Source organism: Tripterygium wilfordii, chromosome 6 (genome assembly GCF_013401445.1).
Source record: "Tripterygium wilfordii isolate XIE 37 chromosome 6, ASM1340144v1, whole genome shotgun sequence".
NCBI classification, from domain to species: Eukaryota; Viridiplantae; Streptophyta; class Magnoliopsida; order Celastrales; family Celastraceae; genus Tripterygium; species Tripterygium wilfordii.
Window position 1 is genome coordinate 9002060 of NC_052237.1, and position 20402 is coordinate 9022461.

The 20402-nt window shown below is 37.9% G+C and overlaps 2 protein-coding genes across 8 annotated transcripts; one reads left to right on the forward strand and one right to left on the reverse strand.

Annotated features, from left to right (window-relative positions):
* Nucleotides 1-6249: 6249 nt before the first annotated feature.
* Nucleotides 6250-8239, reverse strand: LOC119999446. The gene is made up of 2 exons (XM_038847012.1): nucleotides 7354-8239; nucleotides 6250-7253 (listed from the first exon to the last, which is right to left on the reverse strand). Exons 1-2 carry the CDS (start codon nucleotides 7974-7976, stop codon nucleotides 6536-6538), a joined length of 1341 nt encoding a protein of 446 aa, XP_038702940.1. The 5' UTR covers nucleotides 7977-8239; the 3' UTR covers nucleotides 6250-6535.
* Nucleotides 8240-9291: 1052 nt separating this feature from the next.
* LOC120000390 (protein FAM135B-like) lies at nucleotides 9292-20204 on the forward strand. Of its 7 annotated transcripts, none has more exons than XM_038848465.1 (17): nucleotides 9292-9441; nucleotides 10075-10329; nucleotides 10433-10518; nucleotides 11835-11986; nucleotides 12906-12970; nucleotides 13107-13301; nucleotides 13444-13498; nucleotides 15240-15485; nucleotides 15593-15726; nucleotides 16609-16795; nucleotides 16931-16990; nucleotides 17078-17332; nucleotides 17934-18192; nucleotides 18300-18505; nucleotides 18620-18721; nucleotides 18835-18885; nucleotides 19410-20204. In XM_038848465.1, exons 2-17 carry the CDS (start codon nucleotides 10157-10159, stop codon nucleotides 19698-19700), a joined length of 2517 nt encoding a protein of 838 aa, XP_038704393.1. In that variant the 5' UTR covers nucleotides 9292-9441; nucleotides 10075-10156; the 3' UTR covers nucleotides 19701-20204. The 7 variants fall into 7 exon arrangements, with proteins under 7 accessions (XP_038704393.1, XP_038704392.1, XP_038704395.1 ...); XM_038848464.1 differs by having other exon boundaries at nucleotides 9294-9441; nucleotides 9915-10329; XM_038848467.1 differs by having other exon boundaries at nucleotides 9294-10329; nucleotides 11931-11986.
* Nucleotides 20205-20402: the final 198 nt, after the last annotated feature.

Sequence of the window (20402 nt, forward strand, 5' to 3'; positions counted from 1 at the left end):
AAAACAAGAAACAAGAAACAAAAGTGATACCAAACAGATCCTAAATGTTTCATCCTTCTCCACTTTGAGTCTTGTAGATGAATCATCTCTCATAGCCTAGGCACATCAAAGTCGTGTTTCGCGACATCCATCGGTAGTGGTCGCCGATCTTCCTCGTGTAGTTCGTCTGCCACTAGTGTACGAATTGAAGTGGAAGCCGTCATGGATAATTTGGATTGTGTTTTCCCATATATGATTCAAGCCCAAAACTTGAAAGCATGAGCAACAAAAAACCCTAAATTCCAACTGCCATAGAGCTATAGATGTGGATCTAAAATGGGTTGCTTGGTCCCCTACCGCGGCAAGGGACAACGACCATTTCATTGTTGTTCACTTGTTTGTCAACAATTATGAATATTCAAATGTTTTTCTGGTGTATTTGATTGACCAGGCGAATCAGCATAAGCGTCTCCAATAGACGATTGATATTACATTTATCAAGCACTTGAAACACTTGTTTTAAGAGTTTGATAAGTGCAAACCCAAGTGTACATTTATTTGGGCATGGAAAGTAAAAAGTTATCTTTTCTTGGCCCATTAAAAACTTTTGTACTTCAATAAAGTCTATTTCTTGACCTCTTTCTAAGGGCATCTCCAATAAGATATGCAAAGAAGTATGCAAAACACATAATGCCATTTTACATGCTAAAACCCAAAAAAAATCATTCCAATAAAGTTTGCAAATGGGGATGTAAATTTACGAACTCAATTTTAGTTCCCAAATTTACGAACCAGCACCCAAAAATAGAGAAATTATGCAAATTGTGGAGGGAACTAAACTACTTTTAACTTTATAGTCGTTGGGCAAAGGTCTGGAATACCTTCTGCTGCAACAGAGGAAGAGAAAAAATCTTACTTTCAATACACAAACGGAACCCCTCTTTCATTTCATCCAGATGATCTTATGAGTCAAACGAAATCCCATTCGGAAGTCAGACTATTGGCGTTAATTAAACATAAAAAGCACTACCCTATTACCCACTGTTTTACATCTCAGTACAAACTCACAATCTTTCCATCATCTCCAACCTCTTTCTCGTCGCCTACAACACCTCCATCTTCTCCAAGAGGCGAGAATGGTTGTTGGAAACTTATTTGGATCCACCTAGGGTTTAAATGTTTATTTGGGTTGGGCTTTTATTAAAGTTTTAGGCTTAGTTTTAATATTTAAGTTATTTGATTGAATTACTTGAGTTTTAAAAAATATTTGAATGAATGAATTATGGTAATTTTTAAAAGAGAATTGAAATGGGTCATGTGCTAAATTCCTGGGCCAGGTTGATATATTCATGGGTCATAGATTAAAATATATTAATAAATGATATGAGAACTCATTTCATACCTTATTGTTGGAATGAGTTTTGGTCAAAATATGTAAATGGGTATGTAAAAGTCTTGTAGAGTATGTACAGTACATTTACATACTCAATTATGCAACTCCTTGTTGGAGATGCCCTAATTGGCCCAACATGAGGAGATGGAACATTGCATGCCTCCATGTTGGCCCAAAATGGGATCCACATCTCACACACACTCACATTTTACCTTTAAATCAATATTGAGTTTCACTTCTATTACACAAAAGTCAAGTCAGCAAATTTACACCATTGTACCAATACATTTTGTTGTCCCGACCACATTAATAAAATACTCAACCACATCAGCAAAACACATCTCCCAAACCATTTTGTTTTCCCCAACAAAAATTTATCATTGTGGTTGCTCTACAAGCATCTCCAATGGATGATTGAAATTACAATTATCAAACACTTGAAACAATAATTTTAAGTGCTAAATGGTTGCAATGGGAGAAAAATCACTCTTGATACATGGTATAAATTTTGAAGGCCCTTGACATTTCAAGTGTTACTTAAGAGCATTATTTGGACCCACATAACCATTCACAACTCGACACTTGTAAGTGGACCCACAAGAGAGATAACAAAATAGAAAAAATAGAGGGAGATGGAGTGCTTGAAACATTATACCATTATTGAGAAACTCTTGATATTTGGGTGGTGCACAAATTATAAGGTAAAATGGAGTGCTTGAAACACATGCACCATTGGAGATGCTCTTAACCACAATGAATCAAAAACCATTATTGATAGTTGATACTTAATATTTCAAGAGCCACTTGAGAAAAAATTTTAGACCCACACAACCACATAAAGCTTGACATGTTGCAATATCCCCTCACTTTTTCTCTATCCTCCTCTCCATACTTTACAAAAAGTAGTTGGTAATTGATGTTATAGAATGCTTGAAAATATGTTACCATTCTAGCACACACACTTGATATTAGTTTTTAGTACTATCAAGACATATCAAGTGCTATATTCTTTGCTATTATTGGAGCTGTTAATACTTACAACTCCAGCTGGCCATTGCTTCAACTTTGAAGTTGTTAATACTTATAATGTCGCATATCAGTTCGGTTAAGCCGGTTTATAAGTATAAGTTCAACCTCAAACACTCGAGATGCATTTTGAAAAATAAAGCCACAAAAGCTTAGACCCAAAACGTGGATGGTATCTCAAGTGAATTGGGCTCAAACCTCTCTCGCCTTCTATTTATCATATCTCTCAATTCTTTCAAATTATAACATAGTATTGGAGCATAAACTCGATCCTAATGACCTATCGACTATCGTATAGTTCACTTGTTGAGTTTGGCATAACCGCCTTCAAGTGAGGGTAAGTGATAAGACAACCTCAAACACTCAAAACGTCTTTCAAAGGACAGAGCCCTTCTTCCATCTCTCAATTTCAAATTATAACATGTTCTTCTCATATCTCAAGTTCTTTAAATTAATCGAAACATATATAGACTCGATTTCAACGATTCCCATATAATCCATATGGTAGGCCTCGCATAAGGGGGAGCGTTAAGACTTATAAAGTCGTGACACGTTTTGAAGAATAAAACCACATGGGCCTTAGGCCCAGAGCATATACAATAGCTCAAGTGCCTCTCTCACCTCTTCTTCTACTTTTCATCTCTTTCTTCTCATCCCTCTCAATTTCTTCAAATTATACTTCTCATTTCTCAATTTCTGCAAATTATAACAAAATTTTCAAAAAGACAAAATTCTAGATAATTGACAAACATGCTGTCATCTTAGGGGAAGAGAGGAGTTGCATATTTACTCATTATTGTCTTTTCTCCTATATTTTCTTGTGTGTCTCTTATCTACGTCATGTTTTTCCTGATTTCTTGCCAACCTCACGTGTTTCTAGCTTTATTTCTCAATCTTTTGGACTTTGTCCTTATTTTATTTTATTTTTGTGCATAAATTATTAAAATATCTCTTGCAATATATTTTCTCACCTGTAACATGCAAATTGCCAAGTGCAAATCTAAAAAGTTTCATAGATTTTAAAGCTTCTATTAATCTTGGAATAATCCCATTAGACTTTAAACTAAAGAAAGGAAAGAATGCTCAATGGGCACGAGCTATCTCATATCAATCATAAATTCTTGGGCTTGAGAAGCTACTGAGCCGGTAGAAGATTGTGAACTGGTCGTAATGGCCGTCTCAAGATTCGGATTGGACTCCATGGCCTCTAGGATCCAGAAATGTATAACTTGCGCTGAAACTGAAAGAGTGGTCCATCAAACAACCAGCCAACAAGGATCAAAATGGTTACTATTAAAAGGCGTCTAAAGTGTTGACCTTGGTTTGCATTGTAGTTTTTGTACGCTCATTAATGGTAGGCTCTGAACTGCTGCTATAAAAATGACACCTACCTAACATAGATATGGTTAGATATGTTGTTTTTTTTCTTGTTTCTGTTCAATTATATTTTTTTCCCAGAGTTAAGAGACTGGTAGGACAAGACAGACCAAACCCAAGACTGAGTCACATTGGTCGCAACTTGCAAGATAACTGTAGTAGTTAGACTACGTTTTCCTATGTAGTAGATAGATTGACAATGGTGTGGAACAAACAGAAAAATTATTGGTGCAAAAAACTGTCTTGACCCACTTCAGGTTCTAGGCCAGCTGCTTATATATTGGATTTGCAATGGTGCCATTGTATTTAAAGATAAGAAAATCTAAGTAGTTGTGGGTAACTAGGTAAGGCCCATTTTATTCGGATAGGATATTTTAGTGTTAGATTTCTCATGATCCAATGAATGTAAACATTAAGAAACATAAATGATAAGTGGGGTCGAAATGAAAATTTTGTGGGGTCAAAATTATATATACATATATATATATATATGTAAAAAAATGTTGTGGGGTCGATTGCTCACACACAATTGTGTGTGGGTCTGTCCATGGATGTCGTTGACACACAATGATGTATTTTTACTTGTTTTTTATTTGTTTGTTGTTTTTGTTTGTACTTGTTGTTCTGCACAACGTGAGACCCGAATTACAAGGAAGCAAGCCAATAGAAAGGCCAATCAAAGTTCATACCCGATGTTTGGTCCAACAAAAATAGAACACCAAAATGACATTGTTGTAGATGCTATTTCATCCATGGCCCAACAAAAACCACAAAAAAACCATTCATAGCCCAACAAAAAAGGCACCATTGGAATTGTTAAGGGGCCCTCGACCTCACTTTTTACATGCAGGAAAATGACTCATTAGTAGGCATATGGTCCGTTAACAAGATATTGTACACCCTCTCTCTGTTTTCAACTTGTCGGTGGCTCATTTCGTCAAATATTTGAATGTGAAAACGAGCACCCACAATTTGGGGTCCATTGTAGGACTTCGACAATCTCATCCTCTTGACTTATCTCGTCGTTCGACACCCCCATCCCCATCAAGTCGACCACATTAACCCCACTGTACTAAACTACGTTTATTATCACTCTCTCATTTTCTATCTGCTACCTGCTCTTTTAGGTACCCTATAGGGGGCATTACCCAAACAGTTGCTCGCCTAATCACATTAGTGGCCATTCGAATGCAGCGTGCCACACAGAGGCTCCCTTTCAACGCCCGTACGATCTCCACGTGCATCGCATTATCGGTACACATTCTGGGCCAACAATTATGTGCATCATGCACTACACACCAAAATTGGATTCGACGGCTCGTACACTCCACGGACAACACCACGACTACTACTCTCTTAGCTAAGTCACGCTTAACTTAGAAAGTGGAGGACAATTGTTGATGCAAAAAACTGTGCTGGCCCACTTCAACGTAGACATGCTATTCCATCAAAAAAAACGTAAGACATCCTAGCCTAATTGCTTATTATCTACTATTTAGTATTTACATGTAACCACATGACTAATTAGCATGCCGATCGATCTCTCTGTTTTGTAGATCGCTGGTGGCCCATATCAATAAATCTTTTATTGTGGAAACGAGCACCCATAAAACTCATACTAAATATTAATAGAGACCGTGATATTATTATTATTATTATTTATTTCTACTTCTTGATTCTGTTTCACAACATAGTCGATGTAGTTTTGGATATAGGAATAGGAGGCACAAACGTCAAGCTCTGTTATCTGTCTGGTCCCAAACGAGACGAGGCGAACGACTATAGCGTCATATGTGGCACGTTAATACTTCAGGGACCATTAATACAAATCTGAGAAGCCCCGTTGCCCTGCTGTTGGCCCCATACACAAGGCCTTCCTGATCACCCCAAACAGAACAACAGAAGTTGAGGTGGACCCATGTGTTACCCAACCAACATATATTGCCTTTACGCTTTACCCCACCATACACTCTTTTTTTTATAGATACCCCACCCCACCATACGCTTTTAATTTGAATTTTAGTGTACTGTGTAATATAGTAAGAGTGAAGCATACCTATTTGCCCAAGTCTTAATTTGAATTTTAGTGTACTGTGTAATATAGTAAGAGTGAAGCATACCTATTTGCCCAAGTCATTAGTCACCCAATCTTCCCCAATAATTAATATAATAGCACTATGTATAAACGATGCTAAATGCACGCGAGTGGCTCATGGAGGCGTATCTACCGTCCGCAATTCCCTTTTCAAGCAAGAAAATTCACATGTAATAAATCTTAAATTAAGAATGCACGTGCATGCAGATTAAGGGCCCTACAGTAGAAATTCTTTCAGGCAGATTGAATTTGATAAACAAATTGCATGCACTTCCCATACCCCATCATCCCCAACAAAGTTTCTGATTCAAGTAAAGAAATAATTGAAACTGGGATTGCATTGGCCAGCCTGTAAAGAAAGGAAATTCAAGCTAAAGATGATCCAAAGGAGTTTGCCAACTCACAGTTGACAAACCATGCCATTCCACCTCATCAATCATTCCAAATTACAAATTAATTTAAAAAAATAAAGATTTTTGAGTCAGCGACTACACAATAATCTCAAGAAAAACACAACAATTAACACAAGTTAAAACAAAGCGTGCCTGTCTAATCTTCCCCCAAACTGTACACAGTTAGTTACTCCCTACTTAAGACTATTATTCACTGCAATGCTGTAAAAAAAACCTTAAAAATTTGAAAGGGGACGCAAAGACGACGACGTATCAACCCAGTAGGTCATTCTGCTGACACAGCTCCTTCCTCAGCCGTTGAGAGAAAAGCCTGCAAGCATCCATGCTCAGATCAATGGCAGCAGCCAAAGCAACGAAAGCAGCAGCATCCTCTGTGCAGTTCACGTGCTGCACGCTCACCTCCACAGAGGGTTTACTGCACTTTCCCTCTCCTTCCACGCTAGCCGACATTACAAAGCTGTACATACAGTATGGCCACAATCCATACCCGTAATCCCCGCTGCCTCTCGGGCTACACGCCGGTGACGTGGTGCTACTCAGCGTCGCTCGCCCGTTTGAGTTGGCGCCAAGGTCGATGACAAACTTCCCGCCCTTATTTGAACTAAGCGTGGATTCCGAGAGTACAATGCCGGCCGCACCCATGCCTCCGTTAGTGTCCGAAATTAGCTCGAAACGATAACCCAGCCCGTCGGAGGCACCACGTTCGCGCCACGCCTCAAGCCTACCCCATGGCTTCCAGGTCCCATCGCCAGGTCGAAGTATGAGCCAGGACCCGGAGTTGGACCGACTGACCCGGTCTGAGCCGGGTGAGGCCACAAATGGCGTGACCATTGAAGCTGTCGCAACTGGAGAGCCAGAGAGGTCGTGGACTGTTATAGACCAGCCTTTTCTTTCCTTCCCGGGTCGCTCTCTTTCACTGCCAAATGAGCTGAGCCATCCCCTTGCGCCGCTAGACTCTGTAGGTAGCGATCTGTGTCGAATAACTAATTGATTAGCAATGATAGGAGTAAAGATTAAACGCTAACAACTAAAGATTAAACTGTAATTAACTCATACTTTCCGTGACTAACCTTGATCTCTGGTTCCGATCACCGGTGCTCCTAAAGCTGAACTTGCAAGTGAAAACCGGTTGCCTGATATTCCCTTGGATCTGGAAGACTTGGGGACTACACTCAGGCTCGCCGTCGAACTGAAACACGAATCTCGGGTCAGGCTCTGCCTTCACATGCAAGTGAAACTGTGCAGAGGATCCTTTTGAGTCTTTTCCTACAGAAATCCAACCCTTGTGAAACACATAAGCCTTAGATTCCGTTCCCGCCAGATCCAACGGCACGGTTAGCCTCCCTAGTAACCTCCCGGAGTTAACGCCACAAGTTTTCCCTCTCCGGCCTGTGTAGATGGAGATTTTCAAGCACGGTTTCCCAGCGAAAATAGATTTTGCAGCGATCCTGTCAAGGTCAGACTTGCTCAAGTGAAATGTAGCCGACAATGCCTGGTGCTGGAAGTCGGGAAATTGACTCTCCGTCGAGATGCACGGAACAACAGCCGTCTGGGGTGGGAAGTGCTTAAGCTTGATCTTGCAGAAGCAAGGCGACGAGGACGGGTGAACAACAGAGCTAGCAGGCTTTGAAGCCACAGGTATTTTCAATGCCAAATTCCCGACTGTTAGACGCACAAAGGGGCATGGATCCATGGCTACGGCTCCCCTTCTAGGGCTCCTTCACTGCGTAGTGATTTTGACAACGAAAGAAGAAATTGTGATTCAGCTGCTTAAGCTAACGAGAGAAGAGACTACAGGCTGGAGTAGATAGGGATACGTGAATGGATGCAGAAGCGGAGGACAATGTGCCTTCACTGGCACTACCAAACACTATCCTCTAACCTCTTCATCTTCTTCACTTTGTCAGTTTCTCTCTCTAGCTCAGGCGTATATAAATTATAATATAAAGCCTGTATATCTTTGTCTCTCTCTCTAAAATATAGGTTTTGATTATTTTTTTTCTATTATATTAAATAATAAGTATGGAATGGATTTGTTGCACAACACAGGCTGTGGAGAACAGCTGTGTGCAGGCTGGCAATTAATGCCAGAAGAGTATGGATCACTTTTTGTGTTAAAAGACTGGTCTTATTGGTTTTGAAAATTCACCCTCAGCCCTCTCAAAAGCAAGTTTTGTTGTCTCTTACTAAGGCAAAGCCAATCAAAATTAAGCCCAATTCTCCCTGGGCTTTCAGTTTGTGGGCTTGGATCATCCGGCCCATTTATAGTTTGAATAGAAACTTTGTAATTGATTTTTGTTTCTAGTCGAAATAGCTGAACTACCACTTTGACAATGTTATGTACCATGGTTCATAGATCGGCCAAAGGTGCAAAGACTTTTCATCAAGATTGATTTGCTCTTTTTTTTTTCCCTCTTGGTTTCTTCATTTTTGACTATTAGGTATCTCCTAAGGCTCAAATTTCTCTCCCCTTTTCGGCTTTTAAAGTCTTAAATATTATTTGATGATGCGAATAAATTTTTTATCCTATGAAAAGTTGACAAATAAATTGGAAATGTCAAATTAATTTTATTTTAAAATTTGTGATTGGTTGTAATTTGAAGAAATTTGATAGGGGTGAGATGGAAAGAGACGATAAAGATTTTAGTCCAATTTATTTGAGGTGTTGTTCATGCTCTGGACCCAAGGCTAGCACGATGTTTATCCTTCAAAAGGCGTCTAAAATGTTGGAATATTGGACGTATCTTATAAATCATATCAATTGATGGTTGCTACTCTCCAAGTAATGGAGAGTCAGGGACATAGTTAATTGGGCTGCTCTTTTGAAGGCCCATTTAATTAAGTGGGCCGATATAATTAGGCTCAATGTACATTTCGGACTTAGTCCAGGTCAACAACGGGCAGGCACAACCAATGGGAGGAAAAGAAAAAATGAGTGACAGCTTCATTTTCACGAGGAGTTGTTTTTGCGCAAGGTATTTATTTATTGTTGAGGAAATAAAAGAATAATTGGAAAGGCCAACTAACTAACTAATTGCGGATTGTACGAGTTTCAGATCTCTCTTCTTCTTCTTCCCCCAGCCCTTTCAGCTCCAAAAGCTGCAAACCCTAGCTGCCTCTTACATTTTTTTTTTGTACCAGATTCAACTCAACGATTGGTTTGTCCTTCTACTGTCTCCGTCTCTGCACCTTTTGTTTTCTTTCGTTTATTCACCGTGCATATGTCCTATTTCTGTTAGCATTGACTTCTACAATAACCCTAATTTATGTTGCTCCAATGCTTCTGCCTTTCTTATTTGTTCTCCCCATTGTATTTGTCTAAATTGCAATTTTCATTGTATGGAGATTATGTCAAGGACATGTTATTGGCATCATCGTTTCTGTCAATGGCGTGCTAATTATGATGTCTGTAATGGTGGCATACTTATTTTTGAATGTAGGCAGTTTGTCTGGGAAGTAGTTTAAATTTTGCAATGATTGGGGGATATCAATATTTGTCTTAGTGGGGTGCTAACTATTTCTTCTGTCATGGTGGTGGCATAGATTTTTGAATGCTGGCAGTTGTATATGAACTGGTTTTGACTTATTGCTTCAATCTCGTATTTGAATGTTGCGTTTTCCCCCTCTCCAGCTACAATAAATCCTTGTTTGATAATTGACAACACTCCTAGAAAAAGAAACTTGGCGATTGGATTTTTGAGAGAGGACAAACTGGAGACAGGGATAAGCATAGAGTGAAGTGTTTAGTTATTCATGTTCTATTAATGAGACAAGGTTTGGAAGATTTCCAGGACTAAGAGGTTCTATGAGCTGATGCATATATTTCCGAATTAAAATAGAAGGGATGCAAGTGTTTGTGAGTTTGAGCTACATATGTTTCGTCGTCTTGGATGGTTCATTGGCCTGAACTATAAAAGTGGGACATCAAAGAGGTGTGATGAAAAGCTGGGCCCGGCTAGGGTCAAGCCAATGGCAATGTTGGACACCATGCGGGAGATTGCCATTTACATCCATAGGTTTCACAACCTCGACCTTTTTCAACAAGGGTATGCAAATTTCAGTTGATCGCTTAAACTTTTTATTGTTCAGTGCATCATGTTAGTGCTCATGGTGCATCTTTGTTCTTTATTGTGGTTTTGATATGCTCAGATGGTACCAACTGAAGATTACTGTGAGATGGGAGGACAGTGAGTATGCTTCTTTGGGGACACCAGCAAGAGTTGTTCAATATGAAGGTAAGTTTGTACTCAAAAGAAAGTAATTTCGTTGAAGTTGTGTTATTATCTGGTTGCCTTTCTCTGCCCAGCTTTTTGTTGGTTTTTATTGAATGGATTTTTTTTGAATGGAAGCTTTTAATTCACTCCTTTTGGTTCAAGTATTGCAAAGGAAATTTTCTGAGAAGTTTGTGGCTATTAAGTGCCGCCCCATCGTAAGATCTAGGGGGCATGCTCTTCCTTTATCGTTTTCTTTTTCAACTGAACTCATGCCTTTTATCTTAACTATTTACCTTTTTCTTTCTTTAACTAGAATAGTGCAGTAATAGATGATGAAGTGGTTCGTCTGATCCTTTAGAAGTGGTCCAAGATATATGTTGCTATTTTTTGAGAACATTTCCCCCCTTGTTCTGGCATAGATGAATTTTGCCTTTTCAAATGATGCTTGCCTTAGAGTCTAAAGGATTTGAATTAAGTAAGACAAAAACAAAATATATGAAATGTAAGTTTAGTAAGAGAAAACAAGGGAACGAACAAACGATTGAATTAGATGGGAGAGAAGTAAAAAAAGTAAGGTTTTTAAGTATCTTGGCTCGATTTTCCAAGATGACGGAGACATTAGTGAAGATGTAGGCATGTAGCTAATAGGATTAAAAACCAGTGTTTGAAGTGGAGGAGTGTATCCGGGGTTTTATGTGACAATAGAATTCCTTTAAGGTTGAAGGAAAAATTCTTTTTTCAACTATACAACCTGTGATGATGTTTAGTTTTGAGTGTTGAGCTATTAAGAGATAGCATATCCAAAATGCATGTAGCAGGAATGCAAAATTTTTCGTTGAATGTGTCCACTTGATGAAAGATAGGATAAGAAATGAGATTATTAGATCTAAAATAGGAGTAACATCAATTGAATAGACGTTGCGAGAAAACCGTTTAAGATGGTATGGACATTTATGACGTAGAGATAGCGGTGTTGTGTTGAGGAGAATTGAGCAAATTTATATAGGAGAGAGTAGGAAGTGAAGAGAGGAAAACCTCAAAAAGATGACTTGAAGTGGTTAGAAATTTATACGGATTCAACAAGAGTTGATAAAAGTATGATTTCAGATAGAAATAAATGGTGGAAACGAATACACCTAGTGAATTTCGTTGATTTTCTCTGACCCATGTAGACGGCCCCAAACTTTGGGGGTAATTGCTCGAATGATGATGATGAAATGATGCAAATTTTCATTTTCTCTCTGTTTTTTTTTTCCTTTGGATGAATTCTCACCAAGTTTGTTAAGTTTGATGCTTTTAGAGAGAAGGAAATAATTGGTAAATTTTTTGAGCTGTAGCACCCGATTTGGGTTCTGATGACATACATGGAGTGTGGAAGATTGATGATACTGAAAATAGTTTCTCAACACAACCTTTTCGGATAAAATATGCAAGGCAGGATATTCGATTATCTATGATGATCTCATTCAATTTATCTCTTGGACATGAGGTAATGATCTCTCTCTCTGTCTCTTCACAGTGTTAGCAGCTTTCTTCTGTCTTTGGAAAAAAAAAAAAGGACGAGAGGGAAAAGGCAAGAACTAGGTGGAGGAGGATTCTCCACTAAGAACTATCGCACAATTGAGAGGAAAAAAAAGACATAAAGCTTTGCAAAAGTGGGATTAGTTTAACTTTTTCATTAGGTGGAGTTAGTTTAACTATGGGTAATCTACTAATCCCTAAGGAAGATGTCTGAAGTGTTTGATCCTTATTCATATTCAATCTTTGGACTTTGATGTGCATTGAATGAGAAGCCCAAATAACTGAGAGTTTCCTCTGCAAAAGTTGCTAATTTGAGCAACCAAATAGCGATATTATAAAGTTTGATTTATATCATCACTCAAACGAAGATCAAGGTTCCTCTACAATACAGAAGGCAATGGAAATAAAAAAGACTACTTTACTCATTCCCCTTGTCATCTTTTGGACTCTTTGGAAGGCAAGAAACAAAGCAGCTTTTGAAGGAGTTGAAACCCCTCTAGAGGTTGTGACTGGTTGCTGGCTTCTTGCCCTTTCTTCTTGGTTCAGTGGACATTTGAATGCTATGTAAAGTAATTGGGTCTTATGTAGAGAAGTTCCTAGGATTGTATTTGTCTGGCAACCCCTGGGTGCCTTTTCAATGCATTTTTTTTTTCTGATTTACAAAGCAGAAAAAACTTGCGAGCTCCCAACTGTTTTTGGGGGAAAAGCAATTAGTGTTTCATGATTTTCAGAAACAACTTCTGTCTAACTGTAGTTAAACCCAAGGACCACAAAAAAATATATTCAGTGGTTATGTATGTTCTAGCATGACAGATTGTGCTTTAGGCATTTAAGATTTGGTACTCTTGATATTTCACATCTTTAACTGATAAGTCTTAAAATTATAGGGCCCATCCGCATCTGCTGTTATTTTGAAGTTTGAGCTAATGTATGCTCCTTTAATGGAGAATAGGTAAGTTGAAAGAAATTCTTATTTGGTGATGTCCTAATGTCTTGGTTAAATCCCCCAGTGTCCCTGCCCAAAAATTTTCTGGCTAATATCATGGTGAAATCACTTTCCCTTGACATTTGATATGTCGGATTTGCAGGTCTGACTTGCAGGCTTCTCTGGATGCTTGTTCTGCTGCAATCCATGAATTTCGAATTCCTCCCAAAGCTCTACTGGGATTGCATTCGTATTGCCCTGTATACTTTGATGCTTTCCACTCTGTGCTTGTTGATGCAAGTGTACATGTCAGTCAATTGAAAGCTGGTCCCTACGCCTCTTCATTGAAGGTATCCAGGTTTGTCACATTTCTGGTTTTAGGAATTTTTTCTTGCATGATTCCCTTGCTTTGTTTAGGCCGTTTGTAAAAAAAGAAAGAAACTATTCTATTTAAATGAATTATTCTGCACTGTGAATTAACATCAGCTGAATTATTCCAGTGATTCTCATGATGCTAATGATGTTTCTGGTGGAAGAATTGATGGTTTGTGTCAGGTATACTCTTAATTTGAATTTTTTTTATATTTTTTCGAACATGACTTTGTTTCTTGTTTTCTATAACTTACTAGATTTACTTGTATAGTCTTCTTTGATTACCATAGGCTTGGTAACTGTAAAATTATGAGGGACTTGTAAACTATTGCTTTTTATTTATTTTATTTTGTTTGTGTGCGTGTGGAATTTTCTATCATGCATGTAATTATTGTATGTGTGCTTGCTCGTGATGTGTGCATCACGATGGTCGCTGGCTTGCTGAAATTGGTATTCTTATATCTTCTTTGAATTCATTAACATCCTTCTGAAGTTCAGTATCGGTAAGAATGTTGCTATGTGACTCTTGTAATTTTGACATATCAATGACACTTATGGAAAGCTTCAAAGGACAATTGTATTCCGTTGAAAAATATTGCTTTAAATATATTCTCTGGCTCCTTTCTTAGAAGTTATTTAGTCGTTCCATCTCAGAAATTTTGTTACGTGCCATTGGAATAGTTTTCTTGTTCATGTTACAATTGGCAAGAGACAAGTGGTCTTAAGTTCCGAAAAAAAGATATCATTCTGATTTTGAAACTAGAAACTGGACATAAAAATTTTAAATGGCAGTGTCAATATATCTTCGGTGTACTTGTGACATGTCAACCTTTAACACTTGTATTTTTTCTAATACTCCCTCTGTCCCAATTTGTTTGTCATCCTTTGAAAATCCAACTTCTTAAGGAGACATCATTTAATGCAATTCAACTACACAAAATAACGTTGTTATTCCAAATTCGTCCTTATTTATGGTGTTACTTTTTTTTTCTTGAAACTAAGATAATTAAAGTAAGAAGGATAATATTGGAATATAACAACAAAATTGTTAATTAATGAAATAAAGTGCCACTTTTGGGAGAGCCCAAAATAGAAAGAAGGACAAGCAAAATGGGACAGAGGGAGTAAGTTTGATGCGGCGAAAATTGTTGACAACAATAAAGAATGGCAAAATAGAATTTGAACGAAGAGATTAGAAGAAGGGACATAGAATCGACTCAATGGAGTCTTTAGGGTTAAAACCCAATAGAAAATTCTATATTTTGATTGAATAAAAGTCAAAAGTCCTCTATAGCACAGAAGGTTACAATCCTTAAATAGAGAAACCCTAAACCACTCCTACTAGGAAACCAATACTAAAAAGAAATCAGATAGACTCCTAATTGACCCCTAAAAGATACTACTTGTTCGCCAAGCAATAGACTTCCTAAAATATCATAATAAAACATTAATAAATACTTAATCTCGTTTTTCTAACTAACCTAGAAATTACGATAATGCCATCGCTTTTAAAACTCAAATAAAACCCTAGAATATTGTCCTAACAATAATACTAACTTAAATAAAAGATAAATAAGACCTAAAACCAACTGAAAAAACCTAGACTTCTAAATAAACCATAATTCAAAATCTCATGATCTTTCATCTACATCAAAGTTGCATTTGAAAGATGATTGGCTCTAGAACTTCTCTAGCTGCTGGTTTTAAAAAGCGATTGGTTGAAAAGTTTTGTGTATACTGAGCCATAGACTTACTGATTACGGAATATGCTGTCATTGCCTATGCGATTTATGTGCTTGAGGTTCATGTGGATGATTTTTGTTGTTTCTTAATCTCATAATGCTATTGTACTTCAAAGATTCTTCTTCCATTCATTGGTAACTTTTAGTGTGAAGTGCTGAAAGGTGAATTTTCCATTGACTAGGTGACGAGTCAAGTGACTGCTGTGGATATGAAACATGTACTACTTGTGAAGTCATTTTTAGTTGCCCGTGACACATTACTTGAAGAGCTACAGAAACTCAGCAAAGCGGTTGACCAAACTATTGATTTGACTGATTTTACATCCAAAATGGATGATATAAAGTTGTTTAGTTCTATCTTGCAAATGGATCCGGCTACTGCAGATGGTGGAGTTTCAGGACAAGGCAAGCCACGAAATGGTCTTGAGGTCCTTGCTTTATTTTATTGTAGCAGAGTATTATTGATTGTACTTCGTCGTTTATATGGCTCCATTGTTTTTTTATTTACTCCTTTTTTTTCCCTGTTTATGAGCAGAAGACAAACGGTATTCTAGATTTTCAAAGTGATAAATTGCTCCGGACCTTATTACTGGATGACCTATTAAACATTTTTAATACCTTGGGAGATCAAGTGTCATATTTATGGAGCATTTTTCTGCAGTTCCACAGGTTTGATTTGACTTATTTCTGTTAGTCCTGCGTTTGGACACCCCTGCTTTTCTAGATTTAAATTCTGCTATCCCCTTTATAATTATGTGTTATCAAGTATTGTTTCTATATCTCACCTTCATTTCGTTGGGAATTATAGTAATATATTGATCAAGCTGTGTAATTGCAACCAACATATGTTCCTCCATATTATTATCAATTGCAGGAAATTGCTATTAAAAAAATTGCAGGAAAATAAAAGCATATACTATAACAAAACTTAGTTGTAGGCACCTTTCTTTGTCACTTGCAGAATCATGCTTCATGTACTTTATGACTTATTATGAGTTGCCTCTAGTTTAGGACAACACATGCTAGCATAATAGGTAAACAACACCCGTACACAAGGCTCCCTCAGTAGGCGGGCTGAGACAAAAAAAGATATATGCAGACCTTCCCCACATAATATGTGGAGAGGTTGTTTCTTGAAATTGAACTTGTGACCTCTAGGCTGCACCCCCGCAACTCTACCATTGGGTTACATGTGCGCCTGCATAATAACTAACAAATTACTCCCTCTGTATTCATTTAAGGTTTAGGGGCCTATAATGCATGAGAAGTTACTTGGAAGACTATGCTGTCTTGTCTTATTGTGTGCCATTTGGATTTGAAAATGCTTGGGATTGTGTTTTAACATGTTTCCTCCTTGTTATCTCTTATCCAATGCATGTTCTTTTAAATGTGGTCTTATGTCTTAGATTAAAATAGTTTTGTTAGAATATGGTATATCTATCTCAGCTACTAAGCTACTACTTTTGAACCTTAAGTTGAGCCTGTGACTACAGTTGCTTCTAGATGCATTTGTTTTCGGACTGACATATGTATATGCTTTTTATATTCCAGGGCAAACAAAACTAGGTTACTACAGTTCTTGCGTGATACTTGGGCGAAGGACCGAAGAACTGAATGGTCGATATGGATGGTCTACTCTAAGGTTGAGATGCCTCATCATTATATAAGTAGTGGAGCAGAAGAGTCTTCGCACCATGGTGTTAAAAGAGTTTCAACTTTGTGGAAGTTACCAGATGATGTAAATATTTTATCTTCTGATTACTTCATTTACTTCTTAGAGAATTTTGTCCGTCTTTGCAGTTTCTGTAACTATTGGCAATTGTTAATTATCTGTGTTCTTAAAATCTGGATTGGTTTATTATTCTTTTTAAAGACTGCACAAGCTGCTGCTACTCTTGCTGAGCTTCATCGACGAAGTATTGCACAAATGAGGGTACTTTGTTTCTCAATTGTTTATCGAATACCTTTTGTTATCCTCCATATACTTTTGAGGCTTATGAGCAGGTTTCGTTCTTTTCAGATGAACAATCGGTCAATTCAGGACTTGCAGATATTTGGAGATCCTCTGAGAATACCAATTGTAATTGTTGAGCGTGTAATGAATGCACCCAGACGTACCTTTAGTGAAAATTCATACTTGAGAAATTTGGACCTCATAGATTCGCCTCTCTTAAATTCTGGACCTAGCTCTGATACTAGAAACATACCATCCAGCTCTAGCCCACAACCAAAAGGTCGTGAGTTAAAGATTGTTGTCTTTGTGCATGGATTTCAGGCATGTACTTTCTCTTCTATTACATCTCTTTTACTTCTAGATTCTTCTGTCCTCCCCATATCCATGCCTTTGATTATTATTTCCAATTGGTAGCCTCATGCTGAGGTTTCCAAAATAATACCACGATTGGTATGGCATTTTTTGAACTTTGAACTTTTGCTGTGTAAGGAACCAAAACAGTCTTAACACGTTTAGATCTTCCTATGTTCTTTTTGAGTACCTTGCCATAGTTTTTTCTCATCAATGCATTTGCGACTCTTGGTCCTCGCACGAAGCATAGCGGGATTGCACAAGATGACCACTTGGTCTTGGATCTCATGTAAATAGTTTTTTGGTCCTATTACAAAAAACTGTGATCCACTTTGGGAGGTCAACAATGTAATTTACAAAACATGTGTTTGTTTTATCGGATTTACAGGATGCAAGTTCAATTATGTTATTTTGAAATATATCTAGGTTTAGTAGATTCACATTTATACTTCCAAGTGTACTGTCTGCACTGACTCAGCTTGTCTGTAGCAGCATCTTCTCTGATTTCATTTACTGTATTATACTCTGAAGCATCATCTCTGACAGTTTTTTTCATGACTAAATACAATAGGGACATCATTTGGATTTACGGCTAGTTCGCAATCAGTGGCTTTTGATAGATTCAAAGATAGATTTTCTAATGTCTGAGGCAAATGAAGATAAAACATCTGGAGACTTTCGAGAAATGGGACTAAGGCTAGCTGAGGAAGTTGTTGCTTTCATTAGAAAGAAACTGGATAAAGTTGCAAGATCTGGTGTTGTAAGAGATATTAAGCTTAGCTTTGTTGGACATTCGATCGGAAACGTCATCATCAGAACAGCATTAGCAGGTACATAATCACAGTTTTGGATGGCTGCTTTTTTTTTTTTTTTTCATTAGTTTGTAATTTGATATTCATTAGAATTTGATGCTAGATTCATTCTTCTTTTTCTGCAGAGAGCACTATGAAACCATACCTAAGATATTTGTATACATATATATCTATATCCGGTCCACATTTGGGGTATCTTTTCAGCACAAACTCTTTATTTAACTCCGGATTGTGGCTTTTGAAGAAGCTTAAGAACACTCAGTGCATTCATCAACTGACCTTCACGGATGATCCGGATCTCTATAATACTTTCTTCTACAAACTATGCAAGGTACTGAAATTTCATCCATGTATCTGTGGCTGTTTGCGTATTTACTTCATTTGTTTTATAGATATTCTTAGGACGATTCTGTTATTTTTCTGCTGTTGTGGTTGTGGGTGATAGAGGCAACGGATGGAGAATTTGGGTGGTGCAACCCGACATTTCACTTCTATTATTTGTCGTATGGACATGACCTCAGTTTATGTCCTCCTGGCGGGTCCCTTGGTAAATAAAAGCAGAGAGAGGGAGGGAGGAGAGATAAATTGTTTGGGTGGGGAGGGAGTGGGGTGCTTTTACTCTTGGGCTGAATTCTAAAATGATAGCTTTTCTGCTTTCAGCAAAAAACACTGGAGAACTTCAAGCATATTATCCTTCTATCTTCACCCCAGGTATTACCTTTTCTTTCACAGCTACACTTGGGATAAGTTTTCTTGAAATTCTTACATGATGTTTAACATAAATACATAATTCATTATAGGTTGCATTTCTGTTCTATTTGCACGCACTCTTTGACCGTGGACAATCTCATACGTTCAAATTGCACTTGATACCTTTTTTTCAACTCGAGAAGAATATTTATTGCTTGCTCCTATATACTCTGAATTTTCTTTATTTAGAAAAATATCGATGAGAATCAGTTGGGAAGATATACGGGCGAACATGTGGCCCAATGGTAGAGTTGTAGAGGTGCAACCGAGGGGTCACAAGTTCAATTTGTGAAAACAGTCTCTCCATATACTATGTGGGGGTACGGTCTGCGTACATCCTGTATGTCCCCGACCCCGCCCATTGCGAAAGCGTTGTTCACGGGAGTTTCCCTTTTTTTTTCCTCATCAGTTTGGAAGATAAAATAGAAAATTACTTGGCATTTTCTTTCAAGTGATATGCTGATTGTCGCCTAAATTTCTCTTAGGATGGCTATGTCCCATACCATTCTGCCAGAATAGAACTATGCCCAGCTGCTTCTGTGGACATCTCGAAAAAGGGTAGAGTACTTCTGGAGATGTTGAATGACTGCTTGGATCAGATACGTGCTCCTTCCTCTGATCGTCGAGTGTTCATGCGTTGTGATGTCAACTTTGATACGTCCTCCTATGGCAAGAACTTGAACACATTTATAGGAAGGGCTGCTCATATTGAGTTTTTGGAGTCTGATGTTTTTGCAAAGTTCATAATGTGGTCTTTCCCAGAGCTGTTTCGATGATATTAGTGGAACTTGCAATCTCACATTCCAGATTCTCTAGCCTGCCTCTAGAGGGCATTCTCGCCCCGTGCTCCCCAAAGCATGCTGGACTAAGAATGGTGTGCTTTTCTTGGGGATGGATTCCGCATCCATCGGGATCAGTTGCAGCCATGTCCATAAACTGTTGTTGGCCATTGTATATCACAGGCTTGAAGGCATGAAGCTGATCCCACAACAAGAAGTTTTTCCCCACACTGTTTGGTGAACCAGGTGGTTGGTACGAGTTTTAGTTCAGGCCAACAAATGTGAAGGTAGATAGGCCTTAGACTTGCCCTTTTAGTCTTTCGGAAAATAGAGGTGTAATTAATTCCCTAGGTTACTTATTCAGGTTACCACTTGCAGTATCATTTATACCTCAGTGTTGGATAGTCTGATCGAGAAAACATGCCAAAGAATAGTGTCTGTACCTTTAACAATCCAGTTTGTGCAGTAAATAAACTTCGGGTCCAATCTTCATCCTCTAAATACATTCTCTTTTTTTCCTCTTCTTTTTTTTTTTAATAAAAAATGGATAACAACTCAATATGCATGCCTTTTTTTTGGTACAACTCAATAGCCCAAATTCGGGTCAGTTAGGTATGTGAAAACTCTTCCGAAATCAATTGTTTTTATAAAATCGTTTTTAATTTGATTACAAAACGCTCTCTATGCTACTACTGAGTA

What these genes read in the sequence shown, in the direction of transcription:
- LOC119999446 (XM_038847012.1), bottom strand. Translation starts at nt 7,976, where the DNA reads ATGGATCCATGCCCCTTTGTGCGTCTAACAGTCGGGAATTTGGCATTG. An exon ending in GATCGGAACCAGAGATCAAG is followed by an intron (nt 7,254 to 7,353) that starts GTTAGTCACGGA and finishes TATTCGACACAG; the next exon opens with ATCGCTACCTACAGAGTCTA.
- LOC120000390 (XM_038848465.1), top strand. Translation starts at nt 10,157, where the DNA reads ATGTTTCGTCGTCTTGGATGGTTCATTGGCCTGAACTATAAAAGTGGG. An exon ending in ATTTATCTCTTGGACATGAG is followed by an intron (nt 11,987 to 12,905) that starts GTAATGATCTCT and finishes TTAAAATTATAG; the next exon opens with GGCCCATCCGCATCTGCTGT. An exon ending in GCTCCTTTAATGGAGAATAG is followed by an intron (nt 12,971 to 13,106) that starts GTAAGTTGAAAG and finishes TCGGATTTGCAG; the next exon opens with GTCTGACTTGCAGGCTTCTC.